The 23,083-nt window shown below is 39.6% G+C and overlaps 2 protein-coding genes across 4 annotated transcripts; one reads left to right on the forward strand and one right to left on the reverse strand.

Annotated features, from left to right (window-relative positions):
- Positions 1–1,027: 1,027 nt before the first annotated feature.
- LOC110961645 (NADH dehydrogenase [ubiquinone] flavoprotein 1, mitochondrial-like) lies at positions 1,028–7,680 on the forward strand. Its single transcript, XM_051957215.1, has 10 exons — positions 1,028–1,325; positions 1,568–1,644; positions 1,732–1,902; positions 2,486–2,669; positions 3,515–3,704; positions 4,222–4,434; positions 4,505–4,671; positions 5,692–5,773; positions 6,821–6,966; positions 7,513–7,680. The coding sequence occupies exons 1-10, from the start codon at positions 1,239–1,241 to the stop codon at positions 7,606–7,608; spliced, it is 1,413 nt and encodes a 470-aa protein (XP_051813175.1). The 5' UTR covers positions 1,028–1,238; the 3' UTR covers positions 7,609–7,680.
- Positions 7,681–8,233: 553 nt separating this feature from the next.
- khdc4 (KH domain containing 4, pre-mRNA splicing factor) lies at positions 8,234–22,594 on the reverse strand. 3 transcript variants are annotated; one of them, XM_022209340.2, is made up of 14 exons: positions 22,434–22,594; positions 21,936–22,125; positions 21,206–21,334; positions 21,043–21,122; positions 19,911–19,963; positions 19,648–19,826; positions 18,832–19,043; positions 18,690–18,750; positions 15,372–15,432; positions 14,547–14,833; positions 12,672–12,815; positions 12,202–12,311; positions 11,307–11,392; positions 8,234–10,677 (listed from the first exon to the last, which is right to left on the reverse strand). In XM_022209340.2, the coding sequence occupies exons 1-14, from the start codon at positions 22,460–22,462 to the stop codon at positions 10,445–10,447; spliced, it is 1,854 nt and encodes a 617-aa protein (XP_022065032.2). In that variant the 5' UTR covers positions 22,463–22,594; the 3' UTR covers positions 8,234–10,444. The 3 variants fall into 3 exon arrangements, 2 of the variants coding, with proteins under 2 accessions (XP_022065032.2, XP_022065033.2); XR_002596388.2 differs by having other exon boundaries at positions 10,614–10,677; positions 12,202–12,283; XM_022209341.2 differs by lacking the exon at positions 8,234–10,677 and having other exon boundaries at positions 11,249–11,392; positions 12,202–12,283.
- Positions 22,595–23,083: the final 489 nt, after the last annotated feature.

The raw sequence follows: 23,083 nt of genomic DNA on the forward strand, positions 1-23,083 counted from the left end.
TTTCTCCAGGTTCTCCAGCTTCCTCCCACAGTCCACAAACATGCTGAGGTTAACTGGTGATTCTGAAACGTCTGTAGGTGTGAATGTGAGTGTGATTGTTTGTCTCTGTGTGTAGCCCTGTGATAGACTGTTACCTGTCCAGGTGTTTCCCCTGCCTTCACCCTCAGTCAGCTGGGACAGACTCCGCCCCCCATGGCCCTGATGAGGATTAAACGGTGTGTAGATGATGGATGGAGGTTTGTCTCCAGGCTGTGGTGTTTCTGGCTCTGGGTTCTGTGGGTTCTGTACAGCGGTGGGAAGTCGCTGTGGTTTTGTCCCTGTTAGTCTTCAGAGTGAACTCCCTTGGAGTCCGTTGGGGGGTCAGTAGTGTGGTGAGAACGTGGTTTGGAGCAGTCATCTGTGGAGCACGTCCGAGGCTGCAGGTGGAGTCGCCGATCCACGGTTGCTTCTCTGGGCCTGTAGGAGTTTAGTGCATAAATACTCTCCACAAGTAGCACCTGAAGACTAGGAAGGAGTCCAGTCAGAGGGGCGGAGCCACGGGGATGATCCAGATGTTGTAGCTGCAGAGGTTTCACAGGTAGAGGCCAGCTGTTAACCAGCTCTGTATCAGTTTGGTTATTCGGTCTGTTGCTAGGTCATGGCTTCAACGGAGGAGCTCCTGGATCATTGTTCACATATATTATAAATATACTACTATATTAAAAATATACTACCATACTATAAATATAGTATATACTACTATACTATAAATATTCTAATATGCTATAAATATACTACTATATTATAAATATACTACTATACTATGAATATTCTAATATACTACATATATTATAGGTATACTGATATACACAAGGTGTACTACTATCCTAGATGTACTACCATGCAGTATTTCCTGACCTACTGACTACCTGTCGGTTCTCCTGCAACAGGAAGTGATGTCACTAATCTTCTTAGTTTTAAGCCTCTGAAGTTGTTGCACCGAAGTTATCAAGAGTCTAACGGAGGAGCTAAAGAACCAGGAGGAGGACCAGGACCAGGAGGAGGACCAGGACCAGGAGGAGGACCAGGACCAGGAGGAGGACCAGGACCAGGAGGAGGACCAGGACCAGGAGGAGGACCAGGACCAGGAGGAGGACCAGGACCAGGACCAGGAGGAGGACCAGGACCAGGAGGAGGACCAGGACCAGGAGGAGGACCAGGACCAGGAGGAGGACCAGGACCAGATCAGCATCTGCAGGATGCTGCTGCTTCCTCCACGGATTCTGAGAGCTGCTGCAGCCAATCAGATCCAGAGATTCAGATGCAACAGCACAACTACACAACAGGTAGGAGGACACACAACAGGTAGGAGGACACACAACTACACAACAGGTAGGAGGACACACAACAGGTAGGAGGACACACAACAGGTAGGAGGACACACAACTACACAACAGGTAGGAGGACACACAACTACACAACAGGTAGGAGGACACACAACTACACAACAGAACAAAGCTTTTGTTTCTTTTCTCCATCAGCTGGTTTTTCTGACGTTTCTTTGCGTTAAAGTTTTTCTTTCTTTCAGCCAACAAAGACCCGGTTCGGTCCTCTGAGCGACCAGGACCGGATCTTCACCAACTTATACGGACGACACGACTGGAGGTAAACATGTTTGATGGAAAAACGTTTCTCTGTTTGTCTTTAAAGAGCAGAATGAAGTTTAGAAACTGTTTGTGTCGTTGGTTCCAGACTGAAGGGAGCTCTGAAACGAGGCGACTGGTTCAAGACCAAGGAGATCCTCCTGAAGGGCTCCGACTGGATCCTCAACGAGGTCAAGGTCTCCGGTCTGCGGGGTCGAGGAGGAGCCGGGTTCCCCACCGGCATGAAGTGGAGCTTCATGAACAAACCCAGCGACGGCAGGTACCAGGAAGAGAAACATAAGATCAGAATAATAATAAAAATAACCTGTGAGCTTTCAGCAAAAACTCCGTTTCTCCAGTTCACTCAATCTGACCAAAATGAATCGAGACTTTTTAAAATTCACTAAAAATTACTTCAAATTTTGTCTGAAGTGAGTAAAAATTGTCCAAAATGACAAAAAGTGTTCAAAGTGACTCAAAATGTTTCAAAAATTACTTAAAATCTTCCAAAAATTACACAAACTCAACAGAAAATGAGTTAAAATTGTCCAAAGTGAGTAAAAATGATCCGAAACAACAGAAACGGTTCTCAAAAGGATTTAATACTGTTTAAATTTGCTTGAAATCTGTCTAAATTGTCCAAAGTGACTCAAAACTTCTCAAAATTGGCCAAATTTATTTGAAATTTGTTCAAAAGGATTGAAAGTCTGTCCGTAATGACTCAAACTGGACCACAGATAAGCAAAATATGTCAAAATAGAGTTGGAGATTGTTCAAACTGAGTCAGAAATTGTCCAAAGTGAGTTAAAATCTGTCCAGTCGGAGTTAAAAATTGACCCAAAGTGACTTTCTAACTGTTGTAGGCCAAAGTTTCTGGTGGTGAACGCTGACGAAGGGGAGCCTGGGACCTGTAAGGACCGGGAGATCATGCGTCACGACCCCCACAAACTGATCGAAGGCTGCCTGGTGGCCGGCAGGGCGATGGGAGCTCGAGCTGCCTACATCTACATCAGAGGAGAGTTCTACAACGAGTCCTCCAACCTGCAGGTAAAACTACAGCAGCAGGAGAAGACTTCCTCTGAAAAACAAGCAAACACTAAAACTTTACAAAACCACATGAAAAACAATCATCAGTAAATTTAAACCAGTCGAACTGATGAACATTGTTCTAAAATCAGCAGAACTTTGGACAAACTTCTCCAAAATGAGTAAAAGAAACACCCAAAGTGAGTAGAAATGGTTCAAAATGACTCAAAAACCATCAAAATGACTCAAAAACCATCAAAATGACACACAAACTGACTCAAAAAACGGGATTCGTTTTCTCCTGAATGAGCTCAGTTTGTCCGAAATGACTCGATCTGTCAAAATTCTTCACATTTATTTAAGACAGAGATTTAAAAACTGTCTAAAATGACAAAAAAATTCAAAATCACTCAAAATTTATCCAAAATGACAGAATTATTTGAAAATAACTAAAATGACTCAAAAATGGGTCAAAATAAGTAAAAATTTGTCCAAAACTGCTTGAAATTTTCAGAAAAATGACTAACCAACCAAACTCATCCAAAACTAGTATGAATTCTCCAAAGTGAGCAAAAAATTTTCCAAAATGACAAAACTAACCCCTAACCCAAAATTGTCCAAAATATCTTTAAAAACTCATCCAAAATGACTCAAAAATAGGTCAAAATGAGTTAAAAATGGACTCAAACCAAAGTCATCCAATAGGGAGTAAAATTAGTCCAAAGTGACTCAAAACTTTTCAAAATCTGTCGAAACTCTTCAGATTTGATCTAAAATGGCTCTCAGTTTCTCCCTGCTCTCTAGCTGAGTTCAGTGAATCTGCAGATGGATGATCAACGTTTCCTCCAACGCTGTTTCTTCTCCAGGTGGCCATCAGTGAGGCCTACAGCGCCGGGCTGATCGGGAAGAACTCCTGCGGTTCTGGTTACAACTTTGACGTCTTTGTGATGCGAGGCGCCGGAGCGTACATCTGTGGAGAGGAAACCGCCCTCATCGAGTCTCTGGAGGGAAAACAGGGGAAACCTCGCCTGAAGCCTCCGTTCCCCGCAGACATCGGTGAGCTGGACCTCCATCCTGCTGCTCAGGAGGACGATTACGGGTCAGAAGGTTCTTTATTGTCCTTGTCATAAAAACAACAAGAAGCACAGCTTCTCCAGCACTGCAGTCAGGGTTAGGTGGTAGGGGTAGGGGTAGAAGGGATGGTAGTAGGGGTAGTAGGGGTAGTAGGGGTGGGACGCTGGTATTTAGGAGTCTTATGGATTGTGGACAGAAGCTGTTGGCCGTTGTGGAAGTTCTTGCTGGGATGGATCTGAACCTTCTCCCTGATGGCAGCAGGTGGAACCGATGGTGTGAAGGCACTGAGGAGTCTGTCTGGTAGTGGGTGGTGCTGTCCTGACTTCCTGAACTCTCCTGTAATCTCTTTTTTTCTTGATGTTCAGGCTGAGATGAAGTTCTACCACCATGAGACCAGACTTCCTCCTGTTACAGACTCGTTGTTGTTGGTGATGAGTCCGAGCAGAACCTCCAGGATCTGGTCCATCTTCTGATTCCAGTTCTTCTTCTCTCCCTGAAGGAGTGTTCGGCTGCCCAACAACCGTGTCCAACGTGGAGACGGTTGCCGTGGCGCCCGCCATCTGTCGCCGGGGCGGCGCCTGGTTCGCCAGCTTCGGCAGGGAGAGGAACTCCGGGACGAAGCTGTTCAACATCTCGGGTCACGTGAACGCTCCGTGCACGGTGGAGGAGGAAATGTCGGTTCCCCTCAGGGAGCTCATAGAGAGGCACGCAGGTGAGTCTGCAGGTGTGTCGGAGCTCAGGTGTTGATGTGACCTCATGTGTGCTGCCGTCTGATTGGACAGGAGGAGTGAGGGGCGGCTGGGACAACCTGCTGGGGGTGATCCCAGGAGGCTCGTCCACGCCCATCATCCCTCGACACGTCTGCGATGACGTCCTGATGGATTTCGACGACCTGGTTCGGGCCGAGACGGCGCTGGGGACGGCCGCCGTCATCGTCATGGACAAATCGGTGAGAAGCTTCCTGAAAGTTCACTGAAACTCTGATGTCCTACGGTGTCCCAGGGCAAGTGAAGGCAGCACTAATGACTATAAAAGCCTGAAGACAGGAACAGGAGCTCAAGTTCAGGTCGTTGCTTCCAGAAATTTGTTGAGAGGGACTCATTTTTTGCATTCTAAACTTGGTTGAAAATTGTCTAAACCTCCATAACCACTTTTCCAAACTAATTGAAACTCATTCAGAAATGGTTAAATATTGTGAGTAATAAGTAATATTTGTTCAAAATGACTGATGTTGAATGTGTTTAAGTTACTTTGGAAAAAGCAAATGTACGTTTAGACAATTTTCAACTCATTTTAAAGAGATTTGGAGTCAACTGGTTAAATTTCCAGTAATTCTGGTCAAGGTTTGAGTGGTTTTTAAGAAATTTCAAGTCAATTTAATACATTTTGGACAATTTATTTCTCACTTTGGACAATATTTGAAACTATTTTCAGCTCATTTTAGACAGATGTAGAGTCAACTGGAAAAGTTTAGTTATTTTGGATAAATTTGAAGTCAGCTTTGTTGAATTTCAAGTAATTCTGGACAAGATTTGAATTATTTTAGAGAAATGTTGAGGGATTTTGAAGTCTTGAGTCATTTTGGACAAACTTTGGACAATTTATACCAATTCTAGATGAGTTTGAGTCATTTTGGAGAAAAAAATCTGTTAATTATGAACAAATTATAACTCGTTATGGATACATTGACCCTCATGTAGCTGCAGGTTACAAAAATACAAAACTGAACATGTAGAAAACCATTTTGGAGCACAAATTAAATGAATATTTTCATTTAAGTGACAGTGAAGTTCCTGAGCTTCAGTTGTATGTTTTGTTTTTTTTTGTGGACAAATGTGTGTTTTGTTGTTTCTTGTGGACAAATGTGTGTTTTTGTTGTTTCTTGTGGACAAATGTGTGTTTTGTTGTTTCTTGTGGACAAATGTGTGTTTTGTTGTTTCTTGTGGACAAATGTGGGTTCTGTGTGCAGACAGATGTGATCCGAGCCGTCGCCCGGCTGGTGGAGTTCTACAAACATGAGAGTTGTGGGCAGTGCACCCCCTGCAGGGAGGGTAAGGAACTGCACCTTCACTTTTAAAAAGCTTTTTCTGTTCAGGTTCTCTTTAATCATCCAGAACAGTCGGATAATCACAAGACTCCCTAATGTTTGAAAATCTTCTTTAATGTGGTCATATTTTTCATTTTCTGTCCCCAAAGAAAAGCTGGAGAAACGATGAACTGAATTATAGAATATATTGGAATGAAATTAACCTCTGAAGTCTGAAAAGTCCCAAAATGTTTTGGGAACATTTTGCAGACGGACGTTTTTCTTTGTGATGTAGTTTTTCTGTAATTCATCTGGAAATGACCGCTGTTAAAATAACAGCAGAAAAATGGAATAAATGATTGAATTTGTGCTCAAAAATGGGACTTTCCAAACTTAGCCATAGTCAGATTTCTTTCCATTTCTGTGAGCCAGTTTCTTTCATGAATGTATTCTACATGTTTAGTTTAGCATCAAAACGGACTTCATCAAAATGACTTGAAATTTGTCCTAAATGACTCAAAATGCCCACAATTACTGAGAAATGTTTAAAATGGTCCAGAATTGGCAATAAATTGTTTAAAATCACTTTTAAACCTGGATGAAAAAAACCTGTCCACAATGACTTAGAACTTTTCTAAATGATTGATTTTGTCTGAAATGACTCAATTTTCTTCTATTTCTGACCCAGTATTTCATCATTAAGCATTCTACAGGTTTACTTTAGTTTTATTGTGACCTGCAGCTACATGAGGTTCAGGAAACATCACTGTTACCTTCTGATTAACAAATTAATGTTTAATGAGTCTCATATTTCATCTCCTCCATAATCAGAGATTATTGATCTGCTGTCCAATACTCCACATTCTGGATCAATGACACGATGAGAAATCAGAGAGAAACTTCCAGGTTATTATCTTGAAATATCTGGAAGTGGATTGATGACAAAAGCAGCTAAAATTGCAGAAATATCTTCATAAATGTCCATATTTTATGCTCTGAAAGTTTCATTCCTATCAGGGCTGGTGAAGCAGACGTTCTGTGAGGAGTAACTCCGTCTTGTTCTTGTCTTCAGGAGTGGACTGGATGGATAAGATGATGTGGAGGTTTGTTCGAGGAGACGCTGCAGCTTCAGAGATCGATATGATCTGGGAGCTCAGCAAGCAGATCGAAGGCCACACCATCTGTGCTCTGGGAGACGGAGCTGCCTGGCCGGTGCAGGTGAGGCTTTAACGAGCTCAACGTTATCAGAAATGACAGAAAAAGTTGTCAAATGATTTAAAATGACTTCATTTTTTTTTTTTTAATTACTTCAAATTTGTTTGAAATCTATTCAGGATTACTGATACATGATCCATAAGGATTTGAAATGGTTCTAAAACAACTGAATCTCGATCAAAATGAGCTAAAAAATTGTTCAAAGTGAGTAATATTTGGTCAAAATGACTCCAAGCTCGTCAAACATGATTTAACATTTATCCATAAGAACTCATTTATTCCCTACATGACTGAAACCTGTCAAAAATTGCTTTAATTTCCCCCCCAAAATGACTCCAACTCATCCCAGATGAGTAGAAATTGTCTGAAGTGACTCAACTTCTGACTGAAGGATGGTCCAGAAATACCTGAAATTTCTTCAGAATCACTCAAACCTTGTTCAAAATAACTAGAAATTCAGCAAAGTGCCTCTAAATCTGTCTAAATTAGTTGAAAATAGTCTAAAGCTCCATTAACAGACGGCTGGTTTCCCTCTAATCTGCTGTTCAGGGTTTGATCCGACACTTCCGGCCCGTCATGGAGAATCGCATCACTGAGCACAACAAGAAAAACCGTCCGAGAGAGCCGCCTATCGAGATGGTCTGAAGCTGGGGAGAATTTAGTGGTGTTTCTGCAAAGCTCATCCTGTTTTAGAAACCCCAACCCTACTAATCCTAAACTAACCAACCCAAACCCTACTAATCCTAAACTAACCAACCCAAACCCTACTAACCAACCCAAACCCTACTAATCCTAAAATAACCAACCCAAACCCTACTAACCAACCCAAACCCTACTAATCCTAAAATAACCAACTCAAACCCTACTAACCAACCCAAACCCTACTAATCCTAAAATAACCAACCCAAACCCTACTAACCAACCCAAACCCTACTAATCCTAAAATAACCAACCCAAACCCTACTAACCAACCCAAACCCTACTAATCCTAAAATAACCAACTCAAACCCTACTAACCAACCCAAACCCTACTAATCCTAAAATAACCAACCCAAACCCTACTAACCAACCCAAACCCTACTAATCCTAAAATAACCAACCCAAACCTTACTAACCAACTCAAACCTTACTAACCAACTCAAACCTTACTAACCAACCCTAACCTTACTAACCCCTAATCTTTTAACAGTCTCAGAAACCTCATTTAACTTCGCTGCTGTTAAACCTGCATCTCTGTTCTGTGCAGTAAAGACTGAAAGACGAACTCAAACACGGCAATAAATTAAATTTATTTCATAAAACCATGAAATGAATCCAGGAGTGTTTTTCTAATATGATCTGTACAAAAGAAACGAGCAGATTAGGAAAAAGAGACGCCACCGACCGACAGGAGAAAAAAACTAAAGTCGGTGGATGAATGAAAGCCGGTCAGCGGTACATCATCGTTATTTTACCCAGACAGAAGACTGAAACACTTCAGAATGAACCTGGAGGCAGAAGATGGTTGGAATCCTGCAGAAGCTCCTCCTAGTGGTAAATTAAGCTCAAAGCCTGTGAAAACCAGACGAGTTCAGAGATTCCTGCCCACAGAGGGTTTAAAAGTCAATCATTGGGTTGAATTTGAGACTTTATTGGCTGATAATGCTGCCGTTTAGTTCAGCGTACAAAAGCACCAAAAAATGCTCTTTAGTTTTATCATCTGATGGTAATTACTGAGGCATTAATGTGTGGGTTCAATGAAGATAAACTAAGTTATTTTAATCTAATAATACGCTGTCAGGATTTTATTTTTGTTCAGGCGGTAAAAAAAATCCACCTGATGATGGAAATGCGGCGTGGCTCAGTGGGTAGAGCGGCCGTCTTGGAACTGGAAGGTTGCCGGTTCGATCTTTGTAAAGGGCTATATAAATACAACCATTTAATTTGTATTTTCTGGGACGTCCAGATTGAGTTGTTTACCCCCGCATCCAAATCTTTAATATCTAAAATATACTGAGAGCCCTTTCTTTGTGTTGTAATGATCTGTAGTGGCAGTCTGAGTCCTTGTTCAGCTGGTAAAGGGACACCACGGCAAAGACTGCCGTCATTAATGACATCATCAAACTCATCCAAAATTAGGAGAAAAACTGTCCCAAGTGAGTAGTATTTGTTCAAAATGACTCCGAATTCGACAAACATGATTTAGAATGTGTCTGAAAGGACTCATTTTATCTCAACAAATTTAGACTCAAACCCGTCTAAAATTACTCCCGTTTATTCCAAAATCACTCACAACACGTCCAACATGAGTTCAAATCTGTCCAAAATAACTTGACTTTTTTCCCCAAAAATAACTCATCCAGAATTAGTAGAAAGTGTCCAAAGTGACTCCAGACTTCTTAAATGACTGAAAGATGGTCCAGAAATGTTTTCAGAATCACTCAAATCTTGTTCAAGATTGCTTGAAATTCAGCCAAATTGACTGAGTTTATCCAGAATGACTCCAGTTGACTAAATCTGTCTAAAATGAGTTTAAAATTGCCCAATGTGAGTAAAAAATGTCCAAAACGACTTAAAATTTATCCAGGACTCATTTTAATGTATATTAAATGCATCCCAGCCTCATCTGTCAGAGTTCATCTGTACCTTAAAAACAGGATCACAGTTCTAGAGTTTGCCGTAAATATTTGTAAAAACATCGAGTGATAATGCCGTATTTATTCAGATTATTTTACCGTTAGCATGACATCAGATGGAAATAAAGGGTCAGGCTTTAAAGGTGAAAAGAACTGAAGCTTGATTTAACATTTGTGCGTTGACTAAATGTCAATAAACCTTAAATCTTTGTCATGGTGCTCCTTTACTTACAAAATTGCCAACAAAGCTCTCTGCCTCCCAACACAGAACCACCAATAGTCTGAGAGACACCTCATCTGCTCATGATAGTGTTAAATAAAAGGAGGCTCCACCTGGTGGAACAAACAGGTACTACAGCTGATCTATAGTACCTAAAGAGTACACTGTCTAATTTTCAAAACACTCAATCATGACCTCATAGTTTGGGCACATTTGACCAGCTGAATGTCGTTCTGCCATCATGTATCGCACGGTAGAACAGGCTCCAGATTGCAAACGACCAATCAGCTGCCTCCAAAATCTCAAAAGTCATCTCGACAAGTTTTTGCGCTTGTGGGACTGAACTTCTACCAAAGCGTTCTTTCAATTGATGGTTTGTCATATCTTAACGCCTGCTTTTCATTTGCACAAGTTCTGAGACTAATTCAACGCTGTAGTTCCTCTTCAAACTATGGTACGTGCACAGAAGAAACAAAGGAGTTTTACAAAACATCAGTACGTCCATTTGGACCCCGAAAATAACGGTGAAACCAACACAAAGCTGCTCAGATTCATCCACAACCAGCGGCGGATAAACACCGGCTCAGGCTGGGTGGACGTCCTGTAGGACTCGGCCCAAAGCGCTGAGAGTTCAGGTTTCTCTGCTTCACGGCGCCATCCAGAAGGGCATTGTCTGCTGCTGGGGCTGAGCTTTGGCACGAGGAGGTGGTGGAGGAGGGCAGCGGTAGCCCTGCGACCAGCCTGGGGAGCTGGATGAGGGGGGAACTGCCCCAGGGTTACCTGGCCCTGAGGCTTTGGAGGTGGGGTGATCTTCCTCTTCGTCCGAGGAGTCTCCGGCGTACGCAACCAAACCGGTTTTCAGCCTTTTCCCTGCTGGTTCTGAAAGAAGAAGAAAGGGGGCGGGGCAAACAGAGGCAGCACATGTGGAGAGAAAACGGAACACCACCAAATATCATCCAAACACATGTTGGGAGAAACAGAGCGTTAATGGATTCAAATGCATGTCAGCAGAGTGGAGGTGCCATTGGAAGGCAGCCATTGGTCGGTGGGGAGCGACAGCATTAGGGGCCGTCCAATCAGGCGGCAGGACGAGTCGTGCCCCGCCCCCAATGAGCATCCGGCATCGCCCCAGAGACACATGGAAGAGAAGAAAAACACAGAGAAAAAGAGAAAAACACAAAAACAGGAGAGATTCTGGTTAGTGAGGAGAGACAGCGACCGGCAGGCCGAAGACTCCGAAACAAACGAAACAAACAACAGCTTCCAGGAAAAGCTGCAGATCTCTAGTGTGAACCCTAGAAGAACCGCGACAAAGGCCAGTCTGAGTGGAGGTCAGTGCATCCCTACAGTATTATCCAACTTTTCTCTGTGTGTCTCTACAGAACAATGTGAACTTTAGAAGTCTGGGGGAGAATTTAACGTTCACTGTGAGTAAATGGAGGCCAGGTCCACAGTGATGAAATGTGGATTTGGGAGGGCTTTGTCAGTCCACAGGAGAACGTTCTTACCCACGAGGCCTTGCGGCGGTCGTCTGTCCTCCATCCTGGGTCTGACTCCGTTCACGGGCAGCGCTGGTGGAGGCATTAGCTGCCTACTGCGTAGAGAAAGACGGTGAGTTCAGCCATGTTTACCAGAACACGTATGGAACTTAGACTGAGCCTACGTTAATATAATAATACCCACAATTCTGTTAAAAATGTTTGACTGCTCATAAGTAAAGGGGCTCCATGACAAAGACTCCGGGATAAACGTTTATTAATTCAAGCTAGGAGACTTCAGCGTCAGCAAGCAGAGACTGAGGTTAAGATGATAAAGGAGCGCCGTGACAAAGACTTCCAGAGCCAGACTTAGTCATTCAGCAAACACATACATGCTAGATCAAGCTTTAACCACTCGTTACTGGCATTCCAGAGCACTCTGCCCAAAATGTGATTGTTTTTTTCAGAAATGTTTAGATAGTATCATAGGTTAGCTGTAGTACCTAAGTGGCACCATGACAGAGGGACAGGAGTGGCCTCCTGATCGAGCTTTTTAACGTTTTTGTAGATAGTTTACACTTTGAGTACTGCAGATTAGTCGTAGTTTTAGATGGTGCCACTAGGTGGAGCCTCTTACGCTTTAACAACCATAATATCCGTGTGCTGCCTGGGCGTCACAGAAGTCTTTGTCATGGTGCCCCTTCACTTAGGAAACACAAACAATTCTCTCTGCTTCCAACACAGAACCACCAGCAGCCTGACTGACGCCTCCTCTGAGGCTCCACCTGGTGGAACAAACAGGTACTACAGCACTTGAAGCGTAAATTATCTAAAAAATAAAATTAAGATACTTGATAATTGGACACCAAATTTTGTGAATACACCCAACCATTTAAGTTTAAAGTCAAACAAATGAAATGCGTACCAGTCCCTCTCACTCGGCGGGCCGGAGGAACTCGATGGTGGGGGTCCTGATGTCTCGGGGCTGCCCACTGTGAAGCCTGCACCTAAATTAGTCATATGAATGGGTCCATGCTATGAGCAGAAAAACACACAGGCACGATTAGCAGACGTCCTCCACTAAGCCCTGTCCTGACACTTTAATATAGATTAAATAAAACGCCTGATCCCAGCTCCAGGAGAAGAATCTACCAACAGTCTGTTCTAAAGCTGATCATGTGCTTTATCTTTTCCTGAAACTCCGTTTTACCAGCAGAATGTTTTTCGTAAACAGCGACTATCTCAACCAAGGAACATAAAAGAAGAATGAAATATTGGTGGATAAATCATGGAGCTTCCACATGATTGGCTCAGAACACAAATCAAATTATGGACGACGAGGTGGAGAAAAGATTAAAGAAGAAAAAGACGGAGATGAAAGGCTGTGTTTATCACCTGGTATCCCAGCAGCCCGCTGTCCCTCTCATCCGGCACTTCCTCAGTGAAGCGTCTTTTCTGCGGTTGATTGGTTGGAACGGCAGGAGGCGGAGCTTTGGGCGGAGCCACGGCAGCCGGAGGGAAACGGACAGGAGGAAGAGTCTGCAGAGAGGAAAGAGGTACGGAGAAATCCGGAATTATTCACAGTTTGAACAATCATTCTGTCATTTAATCCACATATCTACAGCGCACTTTTGGCAGCACTACATTTTTGCCTTTCTGAGTGCAAATATCTCAACGACACATGAAGAAAAAAGTGATTTTGATTTATTTTAAATTTAGATTTGGTTAATTTTCCACACAGAAAGTTGAAATTTCTGTTTGTGGCTGATCAATGGTGCAATATTGATATTTTCTTTTAAATAATAAATTTAACTTAATTAGATTTAGTTAATTAAGTTAAAAATCCAACTATTCCTTTATTTACTACTTAATATAATTAAATATTATTAGTTAATGCTACACTTTAATATTCCTAAAATATTATTTAAAATCAATAAATAACAATAAAAACATCACAAATATCTATCATACACATAAATAACTTATAAATAAATAAATGATATTTTAGTAAAATACAGAATAAAAAGTTTAATTTTTGATATTTAAAAAATAAATAAATACCGTTTAATATCAATAAATAAATATAAAGATATCAAATACATATTACATAAATAAATTATATCACAATGACACTAATAAAATACATAAATTAATAAAATATTATTTAATATCAATAATAATATAAAGATATAATACATATCTAATATACATATAAATAACATTTATATATAAATTATATAATGACAAATAAAATCTAAAATTAAAATTTGAACATTTGAAAAATAATTTTATTTACAGAATTGATTATTGAAAAAATCATATTTTTAATAATATAAGAATAATAATATTTAATACTAATTACAATATTATTTAACCCTTTAAGCTTCAGTCAATTCCAGCCGTTTTCAGTACAAAAAATCGCTAATATTCTATTTTTAAATAAAAAAATTACGAAAATACAGGGAATATTGGACGCGCATCAGGAGGTGCATTTCCTTGAAAACGACCGATTCGGGGATTTTATACCGACTTCAGGACATGTTTTGGACAAAATAGTTTACTGGCTTGTGTCATCTGATGTAAAAGGTTGGATTATGGCCGTTTTTTGTGGAATCTTTTTTTTTGTGTGTAATAATAAACCCGGAAATGTGAGTCACGCTGTGTGCGTTGAAGCCGTGTATAGAGAACGGATGGATGAATATTTGTTTTTGTCGGACAAATGTGTTTTTCTCACCCGCTGTGGTAATCACATCTGAAAGTGGTTTATACCGGCGGATTCATGAGAATCTAAGCTTTCCATCGGCGTATAGTGTTTGTATAATCGCGTTTGCAGCCGTCGGACATTCTTGAAATTCCTATGCAAATTAGTAGGTGTACCACCGGCGGAACACTGAAGCTTAAAGGGTTACTATAAAAAAGGAGCAATACAAATATTATAATCAATATATATTGTAAATATAAATACACTAAACAAAGTATATAAAAATATTATGTTTTTGAAGTATTTGAAAAATAAATTTGTATTTCGGAAAGTTAAAAATCCAACAATTGTTTAAATGTTTTACAAAATAATTAAATATTATCATTTAATATTATTATAATATAAAAATTTAAATATTTGATATTAATAAATAATTTTTTTTAAAAATGTTAATTATAAACAATACACACGATATACATTTATTATTTTATACTAATTTCACTAAATTTATAACTTAATGTACATAATTGATTATTAAATTATGAATTCTTGAATCTTTTCTGTCCTACCTGTGGCAGAGCGTCTGGGGCAGGAACCGGGGCAGGAACCGGGGCCGGAGCCAGGGCAGACACGTGAACCGGGGCAGGTACCGGGCCAGGGGCAAGAACCGGGCGGAGGGGGTACTGGGAGGGAACCCCGGCGGCCGCCACCGGGGGTATGGGCAGGGGGACGGAGTAGGGAGGAGGCACCGGCTGGAGGGGAGGAACCGCCACGGGGTAAGCGGGCTGGAACCCAGCAGGAGGGTAATAAGGAGGCTGAGGGGGCATCCCGTTCACCACTGGGGGCTGAGCGAAGCCTGGGGGGCAAAACAGAGCAAGTCAGAGGCGATCAGGAGTGATTTCATCATTTTATTCATGTTTCTCTCAGACATTTTAACCGTCATCCACATTTTATTTGTCAAATGTTACATCACTAGAACAGTTTTATGTCTGGCTTTTGTCGATTTCTGTCTCATTTTTGTCGTTTTGCGTCATTGTTGTCATTTTCTATCTTGTTGTCGTTTTCTGTCTAGTTTCTGTCATTTTATGCCTTTTGTCTTCTGGACGACTTAATTCAATCCGGTTTTAAATTTGAGTCATTTTGAAGTTTTTTTTTACTCATCTTAGTCACATTTCTGTCATCTTGGACAGACTGAGTAATTCTAGACTAAATTTGAGACACTTTGGGTGAACTTTGAGTCATTCCTCATGAGTTAAATTAAAGCTGGTGCAGCTGCTGACTCCTGTAGGTGCTCTCTGCTCTCGCCTCATGTCTGCGTGCAGCTAGCTGAGGAGAAGCAGCGTTTCTAAATCAGCTGAGAAATCTAAACCACAGGAAGAGGAGTGTTGCTGTACCTTGCTGCGTTGGCATCACCGTGCTCATCTGATTGAGGAAGCGAGAATATTCTGCGTGGACCTAAAAAAAAAAAAAAACAGAAGCTGCATGATAGAGCTGCAGGGAACAAAAAATAAAGCGCTAATATTTATAGCTAGTCCCATTAAAACCTGAGTTTATGGATCCAGCAGCAGATTGTCCCTGACAGCTTCCACCTTTATGTCAGTTGTTTGCAGAAACACCTGTGGTCTGAGTTTGTGGTGCAGAACGTGGAGAATTCTTACACAACGACCTGCACTTCTGCAGTCTGTGTTTTATGGGTTATCGGAGTGGCACATGTGCAGAGGCTGTGATCCACGAAAACCACAGCTTCCATCAAGACTTCATCTGTTTGCTGCACTGACAGGACCAGATATCTGCTGTCTTTAACGATTACTTCTGCAGAATGCTCCATGTTAAGCATTGGAAAAGAAAAAATCCTTGTCTTGTTAAATTAAGAAATGATAACTTGTAAAATCACACAAAAAATCATAATAGGTTCATACTTTTTAAAAAACAGGACGAATGTCAATAATGTTCGCATCAAAAACCGATATTTTTTAAATTAAAGCAAATTTTTTTCCCCTTATTTTGATGAATTAAAAATGTTGGCTCAGAAACAGAACAGTGGAGATCCATCCAGCATGGAGAAACATGTGAGGAGGAGAGTACAGAGGAGCATGGAGACAGAAAAACATCTACTGATGAGGAGACACAACGACCAGAAAGAGACACAAAACGACAAAAACTACACAGAATAACACAAAACATGGCTCGTTTTTGTCGTTTCGTTTTTCATTTTCTCGTTTTTTAGTTTGTCTTCCGTTTTTGTCGTTTCGTGTCGTTTTTCATTTTGTCTCGTTTTTGTCATTTCATCTCGTTTTTGTCGTTTTGTGTCTTGTTTTGGTCGTTTTCTCTCATTTTTAATTTTCTCATTTTTGTCGTTTTGTCTCGTTTTTGTCGTTTTGTGTCTAGTTTTTGTCGTTTCGTGTCGTTTTTCATTTTGTCTAGTTTTTGTCATTTCATCTCGTTTTTGTCGTTTTGTGTCTTGTTTTGGTCGTTTTCTCTCATTTTTAATTTTCTCATTTTTGTCATTTTGTCTCGTTTTTCATTTTGTCTCTTTTTGTCGTTTCGTGTCGTTTTTCATTTTGTCTAGTTTTTGTCGTTTCATCTCGTTTTTGTCGTTTTGTGTCTAGTTTTTGTCGTTTCGTGTCGTTTTTCATTTTGTCTAGTTTTTGTCGTTTCATCTCGTTTTTGTCGTTTTGTGTCTAGTTTTTGTCGTTTTGTCTCATTTTTAATTTTCTAATTTTTGTCGTTTTGTCTTTTTTGTCGTTTTGTGTCTAGTTTTTGTCGTTTCGTGTCGTTTTTCATTTTGTCTCGTTTTTGTCGTTTCGTGTCGTTTTTCATTTTGTCTCGTTTTTGTCGTTTTGTGTCTAGTTTTTGTCGTTTTGTCTCATTTTTAATTTTCTCATTTTTGTCGTTTTGTCTCGTTTTTCATTTTGTCTCTTTTTTGTCGTTTTGTGTCTAGTTTTTGTCGTTTCGTGTCGTTTTTCATTTTGTCTAGTTTTTGTCGTTTCATCTCGTTTTTGTCGTTTTGTGTCTACTTTTTGTCGTTTTGTCTCATTTTTAATTTTCTCATTTTTGTCGTTTTGTCTCGTTTTTCATTTTGTCTCTTTTTTGTCGTTTTGTGTCTAGTTTTTGTCGTTTCGTGTCATTTTTCATTTTGTCTAGTTTTTGTCATTTCATCTCGTTTTTGTCGTTTTGTGTCTTGTTTTGGTCGTTTTCTCTCATTTTTAATTTTCTCATTTTTGTCATTTTGTCTCGTTTTTCATTTTGTCTCTTTTTGTCGTTTCGTGTCGTTTTTTCATTTTGTCTAGTTTTTGTCGTTTCATCTCGTTTTTGTCGTTTTGTGTCTAGTTTTTGTCGTTTCGTGTCGTTTTTCATTTTGTCTAGTTTTTGTCGTTTCATCTCGTTTTTGTCGTTTTGTGTCTAGTTTTTGTCGTTTTGTCTCATTTTTAATTTTCTAATTTTTGTCGTTTTGTCTTTTTTGTCGTTTTGTGTCTAGTTTTTGTCGTTTCGTGTCGTTTTTCATTTTGTCTCGTTTTTGTCGTTTCGTGTCGTTTTTCATTTTGTCTCGTTTTTGTCGTTTTGTGTCTAGTTTTTGTCGTTTTGTCTCATTTTTAATTTTCTCATTTTTGTCGTTTTGTCTCGTTTTTCATTTTGTCTCTTTTTTGTCGTTTTGTGTCTAGTTTTTGTCGTTTCGTGTCGTTTTTCATTTTGTCTAGTTTTTGTCGTTTCATCTCGTTTTTGTCGTTTTGTGTCTACTTTTTGTCGTTTTGTCTCATTTTTAATTTTCTCATTTTTGTCGTTTTGTCTCGTTTTTCATTTTGTCTCTTTTTTGTCGTTTTGTGTCTAGTTTTTGTCGTTTCGTGTCATTTTTCATTTTGTCTAGTTTTTGTCGTTTCATCTCGTTTTTGTCGTTTTGTCTCATTTTTAATTTTCTCATTTTTGTCGTTTTGTCTCGTTTTTCATTTTGTCTCTTTTTTGTCGTTTTGTGTCTAGTTTTTGTCGTTTCGTGTCGTTTTTCATTTTGTCTCTTTTTGTCGTTTCGTGTCGTTTTTCATTTTGTCTAGTTTTTGTCGTTTCATCTCGTTTTTGTCGTTTTGTGTCTAGTTTTTGTCGTTTCATCTCGTTTTTCATTTTGTCTAGTTTTTGTCGTTTCATCTCGTTTTTGTCGTTTTGTGTCTAGTTTTTGTCGTTTTGTCTCATTTTTAATTTTCTAATTTTTGTCGTTTTGTCTTTTTTGTCGTTTTGTGTCTAGTTTTTGTCGTTTCGTGTCGTTTTTCCATTTTGTCTAGTTTTTGTCGTTTCATCTCGTTTTTGTCGTTTTGTGTCTAGTTTTTGTCGTTTTGTCTCATTTTTAATTTTCTCATTTTTGTCGTTTTGTCTCGTTTTTCATTTTGTCTCTTTTTTGTCGTTTTGTGTCTAGTTTTTGTCGTTTCGTGTCGTTTTTCATTTTGTCTAGTTTTTGTCGTTTCATCTCGTTCTTTGTCTAGTTTTTGTCGTTTTGTCTCATTTTTGTCGTTTTGTCTCGTTTTTCACTTTGTCTCGTTTTGTGTCTTGTAGCGCAATCCAAAGTGGCGTACAACCGGAGAAAGTAAACAAAGCCGTCTTAAAGCGCCGTGTGACGACGTATTCATCCGCTCTGCTCAACTAGTTCCACATAACAATGAAACGCTGTAAGTCGAGGACGCTGTACTTGTTTTAAAAAAGACGTGGATGAAGCGTGAACTCCTCACCGTCTGAAGCAGATTCTCACACAGGGTCTTTGCTGCTGCGAGTCCTTCAGGTTTGGGATGACTGGACAGAAGAACAGCTGTGGTGAGTCCAAACGTCTCCGCATGTCTTCATTATAAACCGTTAATTCTGTGTGTTTCTGACCTGATGTAGATGTACATCGGCTCAAAGGCCTCTCGGCCCGACGCCGGCTCCAGACAACCCGATCCTTTCCCTCGGAGGAAGACTTTCGCTCCGGTCTCGGCCTGGATGTGCTGCAGGTAGGAACAGCCGGGACCCTCCACTCGCTCTTTGACCACGAAGCCGGGGATGGCGTGTTCCAGACCCACGAAGACTTTATCCTGAACGTAATGCATCTGAGAAGACGAACGTAGGTCAGACATCCGCTGAACCAACGCTGTCTCTATTAACCACAGGAAGCTCGTTCAGTTCTTTATTCTGGACAAATATTAGCTCATTTTGGACTAAATTTGAGTCATTTTGAACAAATGTTAACTAAATTTGAACTCATTTTGGACAATTTTTAACTCATAAGACAAATTTTAACTCATTTTGGACAAACTTTAGCTCATATCAGACAAATTGAGTCATTTAGAGCAAATTTAAAATAATTTTGAACTCATTTTGCAAAATTTTGAACTCCTTTTAGACTATTTTTAACTAATGTTGGATGATTTATAATACATTAGGCAAATTTTAATTAATTTTTAGCTCATAAAAGATCAATTTTGAGTAATTCTGGACAAAAAGTGACTCATTCTGGACAAATTTTACCTAATCTTGGACAAAGTTTGACTCATTTTAGACATTTTTAGCTCATATCAGACTCTTTTATGAGGTTTACGGCGTCCTAGCGGTGTTAAACTGATGGACTTTATACAAAAATGAACCTGCAGTGACAGCAGCAAAAAGAAAACATCCAGAGACTTCTCTGGGTCAGAGTTTGTTTCAGCGTCGTACCCCCGACTGGAAGTGTGGTTTGTGGTGCGTGATGGGCGGCAGCGAGGGCGGAGGAGGGTTGTGTTGGTGGTAAACGGTGACTGAAGCCCCGCTGGGAGTGAAGGACGAGGCAGAAGACGAGGCGGTAGCAGCTTTCACCACGCCGTTGGTGATGATCTCCTTGATCCTGTTCACTGCTCCTGGAGACAGAGGGACAGAAAAGCATGAAGCTCTGAGGAAAAAACCACAGCCATGACTAGAGAGTAGAGATGAGATTTACTGACGGTCCACCAGCTCTCTGGTCTGTCCCTGGACGTGGAGGTAGAGAGGTCGATCCCTGAGAGGAAGCAAGGAAACCCATCGCTTTAACTCGTGTTGGTCACTTCTCATCTTCATCACACACATTTTCAGTCATTCTGGACAATTTTTAGCTCAAATCAAACAAACTGTAAAAAACAATTATAGTTAGAATTTTAATATGTATTTATAGATTAATATTAAAATCAAAAATATTAAAATATATAAAAAATTCTAGTATTACTTTTAACATATGTTTATAGATATTAAAATAAAAAATAAGAACATAATTATTTATAAAAATTATATACACCATCTATAAACATATATAAATTTATACTAATAATTTTAAGATATTTATAGATTAATATTTAAATGTTTTTAAAATATATAAATTATACATTTAAATTGGATATAAAATTGTATAAATTATATACACAAAAAATCTATAAATTATATAAAGTTTATAGAAATAATTTAAATATGTATAGATTAATATTAAAATAAAAATATTAAAATATACAACATTATATAAATTATAGAAAAATAAAATATAAAAATGCATATAAAATGGATAGTAACAACTTCAACATATTTTATAGATGAATATTTAATACAAAATTCTAAAATATTATATAAAGGTACACATATAAATTATATATACAAATAAATGTGTATATATAATTTATCATAATTTTAATATAATTTATAGATTGATATTAAAATATAAAAATGACAAATACTAAGATATCTAAAATTATATTAAAAAATATAAATAAAATTATCTAAACAAACAAAATTTGTAGTAATAATTTTAATACACATTTATAGATTAATAGTAAAATATAAAAATTAAAAATATCTACAATTATACTTACAGCCTATATGTAAAATGATATAAATTATATATAAAACTATTAAATAAAATTTATAATAATTTAATATTTATTCATTGATGAATATTACAATTAAAAATATTTATATATAAAATGTATATTAACAGTTTTAATAAATGTTTAATTTATGTTAAAATTTTAAAAACGACAGACTAATGAAGCGATTTGTCCTGAACTGGTGTATTTTTTCTTCCTAACTCCTGCAGTGGGGGGGTGTGGTTACCCCGGTAGAGCTTTCCCCTTCTCCTCTGCCGTCATGTAGCGCCCCCTGGTGGACACTGCAGCTCCGCTAACTTTACTGATCTGCAGACAGACAGCAGGTAAAGGACAGAATAAACCACCGGTTACGTCCTGGCTGTAATTCTGAGTAGAGAGCTGATCAGAACCTCGTCCTGCGTCTGTCCGCGGGTCAGCAGGTTCCTGCAGGTGATCGGGACGTCGTTGATCTCCACCTCGGCCACCACCAGGTCATCTTTGGCTTTGGCCAGCACCGGAGGTTTCCCAACACAGACGGCCTGAGAGGAGGAACGAGGAGAAGAGTGAGGGAAAATGTATTCATTTTTAGGATGCTGTAAACCTCATAAGAGTCTGATATGAGGTACAAATTGTCCAAAATGAGCTAAAAAGTTGTCCAACATGACTCAAAATTTATTTTATTAGCTTAAAATTGTCCACAATGAGTTAAAGATTGTCCAGAATGACTCAATTTGTCTGATATGAGCTAAATATGGTCCAAAATGACCTAGAAATTGTCCAACATTACTTAAAAAATTGTCCAAAGCTTGTTAAAAATTGTCCAAAATGCTCAATTTCTTATGAGCTATAAAATTGTCCAAATGACCTAAGAATTGTTCAAAATGAGTTCAAAGTTGTCCAAAATGACTACAAATTTGTTTGACGTGACCTAAATTGTCCAAATGACCTAAAAAAATGTCTAAAATGACTCAAAATGTGTCTTGCATGAGCTAAAAAAAAATGTCCAAAATGACAATCCAGAACATGTGCAAAAACCTTTATTTTTATTTACTGCATAAATAGTTCCTGAACTCAGTGACCGAAGGCTCCTCCCCCTCCCAGAGCCTATTTAACCAGCTGGGCTCCACCTGCAGCTCTTACCTTGTCAGGTGGACCCGGTATGCCGATCTGGGAGGGCTTCAGTTTGCCTTTAGCCACCAGCATGGCGTTGATCTTTGCAGCCACCGCCGCTGCAGCATCCAGAGCCCCTGAGGGAGCAGCTTCAGCCTCCCCCATGCCCGCAGAGCCGGAGCCAGGGCCAGGGCCGGGCTGGTCCCATTTGCTGCGGCGGCTGAAAGGACAGAAAGCAGGAGAGAATCTAATAAAGAGCTCCGGTTCTGTTGCCAACTTCACCAAAACACCTGCAGTCAAACCCACACAGCCTCTGCTGGTGATTTGTTAGTCTGGACGTTCAAACACACCGAAAACCTGCTTTAATTCTCCGGAAATCTTAAGTATTTACATAAAACAACAAGGCAGCTGCCCGACAACACCTCCATGATTACATAAGGAGGCTAGCATTAGCTGGCTAGCCGGCTAACTGGAAACACCGGCACTCCGGGCGGAACACGGCGGGAAAACACTCCAACACCCACTCACCCGCTGCTCTGGGTTCCACAAAATGACATCAAACGGAAATTTTCCTCTCAGTGCCAAGTTAGAGGTGAAAAAATCTCCCTCACAGCTCCTCCGGTCCGCCGTATTAGCTGCTACCACGTAGCGCTCACGTCTTCTTCTACTGATGTATCTGCGGCAGACTGCAAGCAGCGGCGGCGCACTGCTGCCACCCACAGGTAAGACTGGTGCAGTACCTCCACCAGCCTGTATGGCGGCGCAGCCAGATTCATGTTCACATGACTCAAAATGTCTGATATGAGCTAAAATTGTCCAAAATGAGTTTAAAGAATTGTGCAGAATGTGTGAAAATTTGTTTTATGAGCTGAAAATTGTACAAAAGCAGTTAAAAATTGTCCACAATGATCTGAAAAAATGTCCAAAATGACTAAAAGTTTGTCTGATATGAGCTTAAAATTGTTTAAAATGACTCAAAATTTGTCTTCTGAGTTGGAAATTGTCCAAAATGACTAAACATTCGTCTGATATGAGCTAAAAACAGTCTAAAATGACTCAAAATTTGTCTGAGCTAAAAATAGTCCAAAATTTGTTAAAAATTGTCCAAATTGAGTCTGAAATGGAGGTGCAGCAGAAGGTCTGAATAATAAAACCCTTTTTATTAATTTTAAGACACT

The sequence above is a fragment of the Acanthochromis polyacanthus genome, chromosome 12 (assembly GCF_021347895.1).
Source record: "Acanthochromis polyacanthus isolate Apoly-LR-REF ecotype Palm Island chromosome 12, KAUST_Apoly_ChrSc, whole genome shotgun sequence".
Taxonomy (NCBI): Eukaryota; Metazoa; Chordata; class Actinopteri; family Pomacentridae; genus Acanthochromis; species Acanthochromis polyacanthus.

Excerpts from the sequence above, each read along its gene's own strand:
- khdc4 (XM_022209340.2), bottom strand. The coding sequence starts at position 22,462 with ATGTCATTTTGTGGAACCCAGAGCAGCGG. Across the intron at positions 21,123-21,205 it reads GCGGACAGACGCAGGACGAG|ATCAGTAAAGTTAGCGGAGC; the intron begins GTTCTGATCAGC and ends GTCTGTCTGCAG. Across the intron at positions 15,433-18,689 it reads GTGAGAATCTGCTTCAGACG|GTCCACGCAGAATATTCTCG; the intron begins GTGAGGAGTTCA and ends TTTTTTTTTTAG.
- LOC110961645 (XM_051957215.1), top strand. The coding sequence starts at position 1,239 with ATGCTGCTGCTTCCTCCACGGATTCTGAGAGCTGCTGCAGCCAATCAG. Across the intron at positions 2,670-3,514 it reads ACGAGTCCTCCAACCTGCAG|GTGGCCATCAGTGAGGCCTA; the intron begins GTAAAACTACAG and ends TTTCTTCTCCAG. Across the intron at positions 4,435-4,504 it reads GCTCATAGAGAGGCACGCAG|GAGGAGTGAGGGGCGGCTGG; the intron begins GTGAGTCTGCAG and ends CTGATTGGACAG.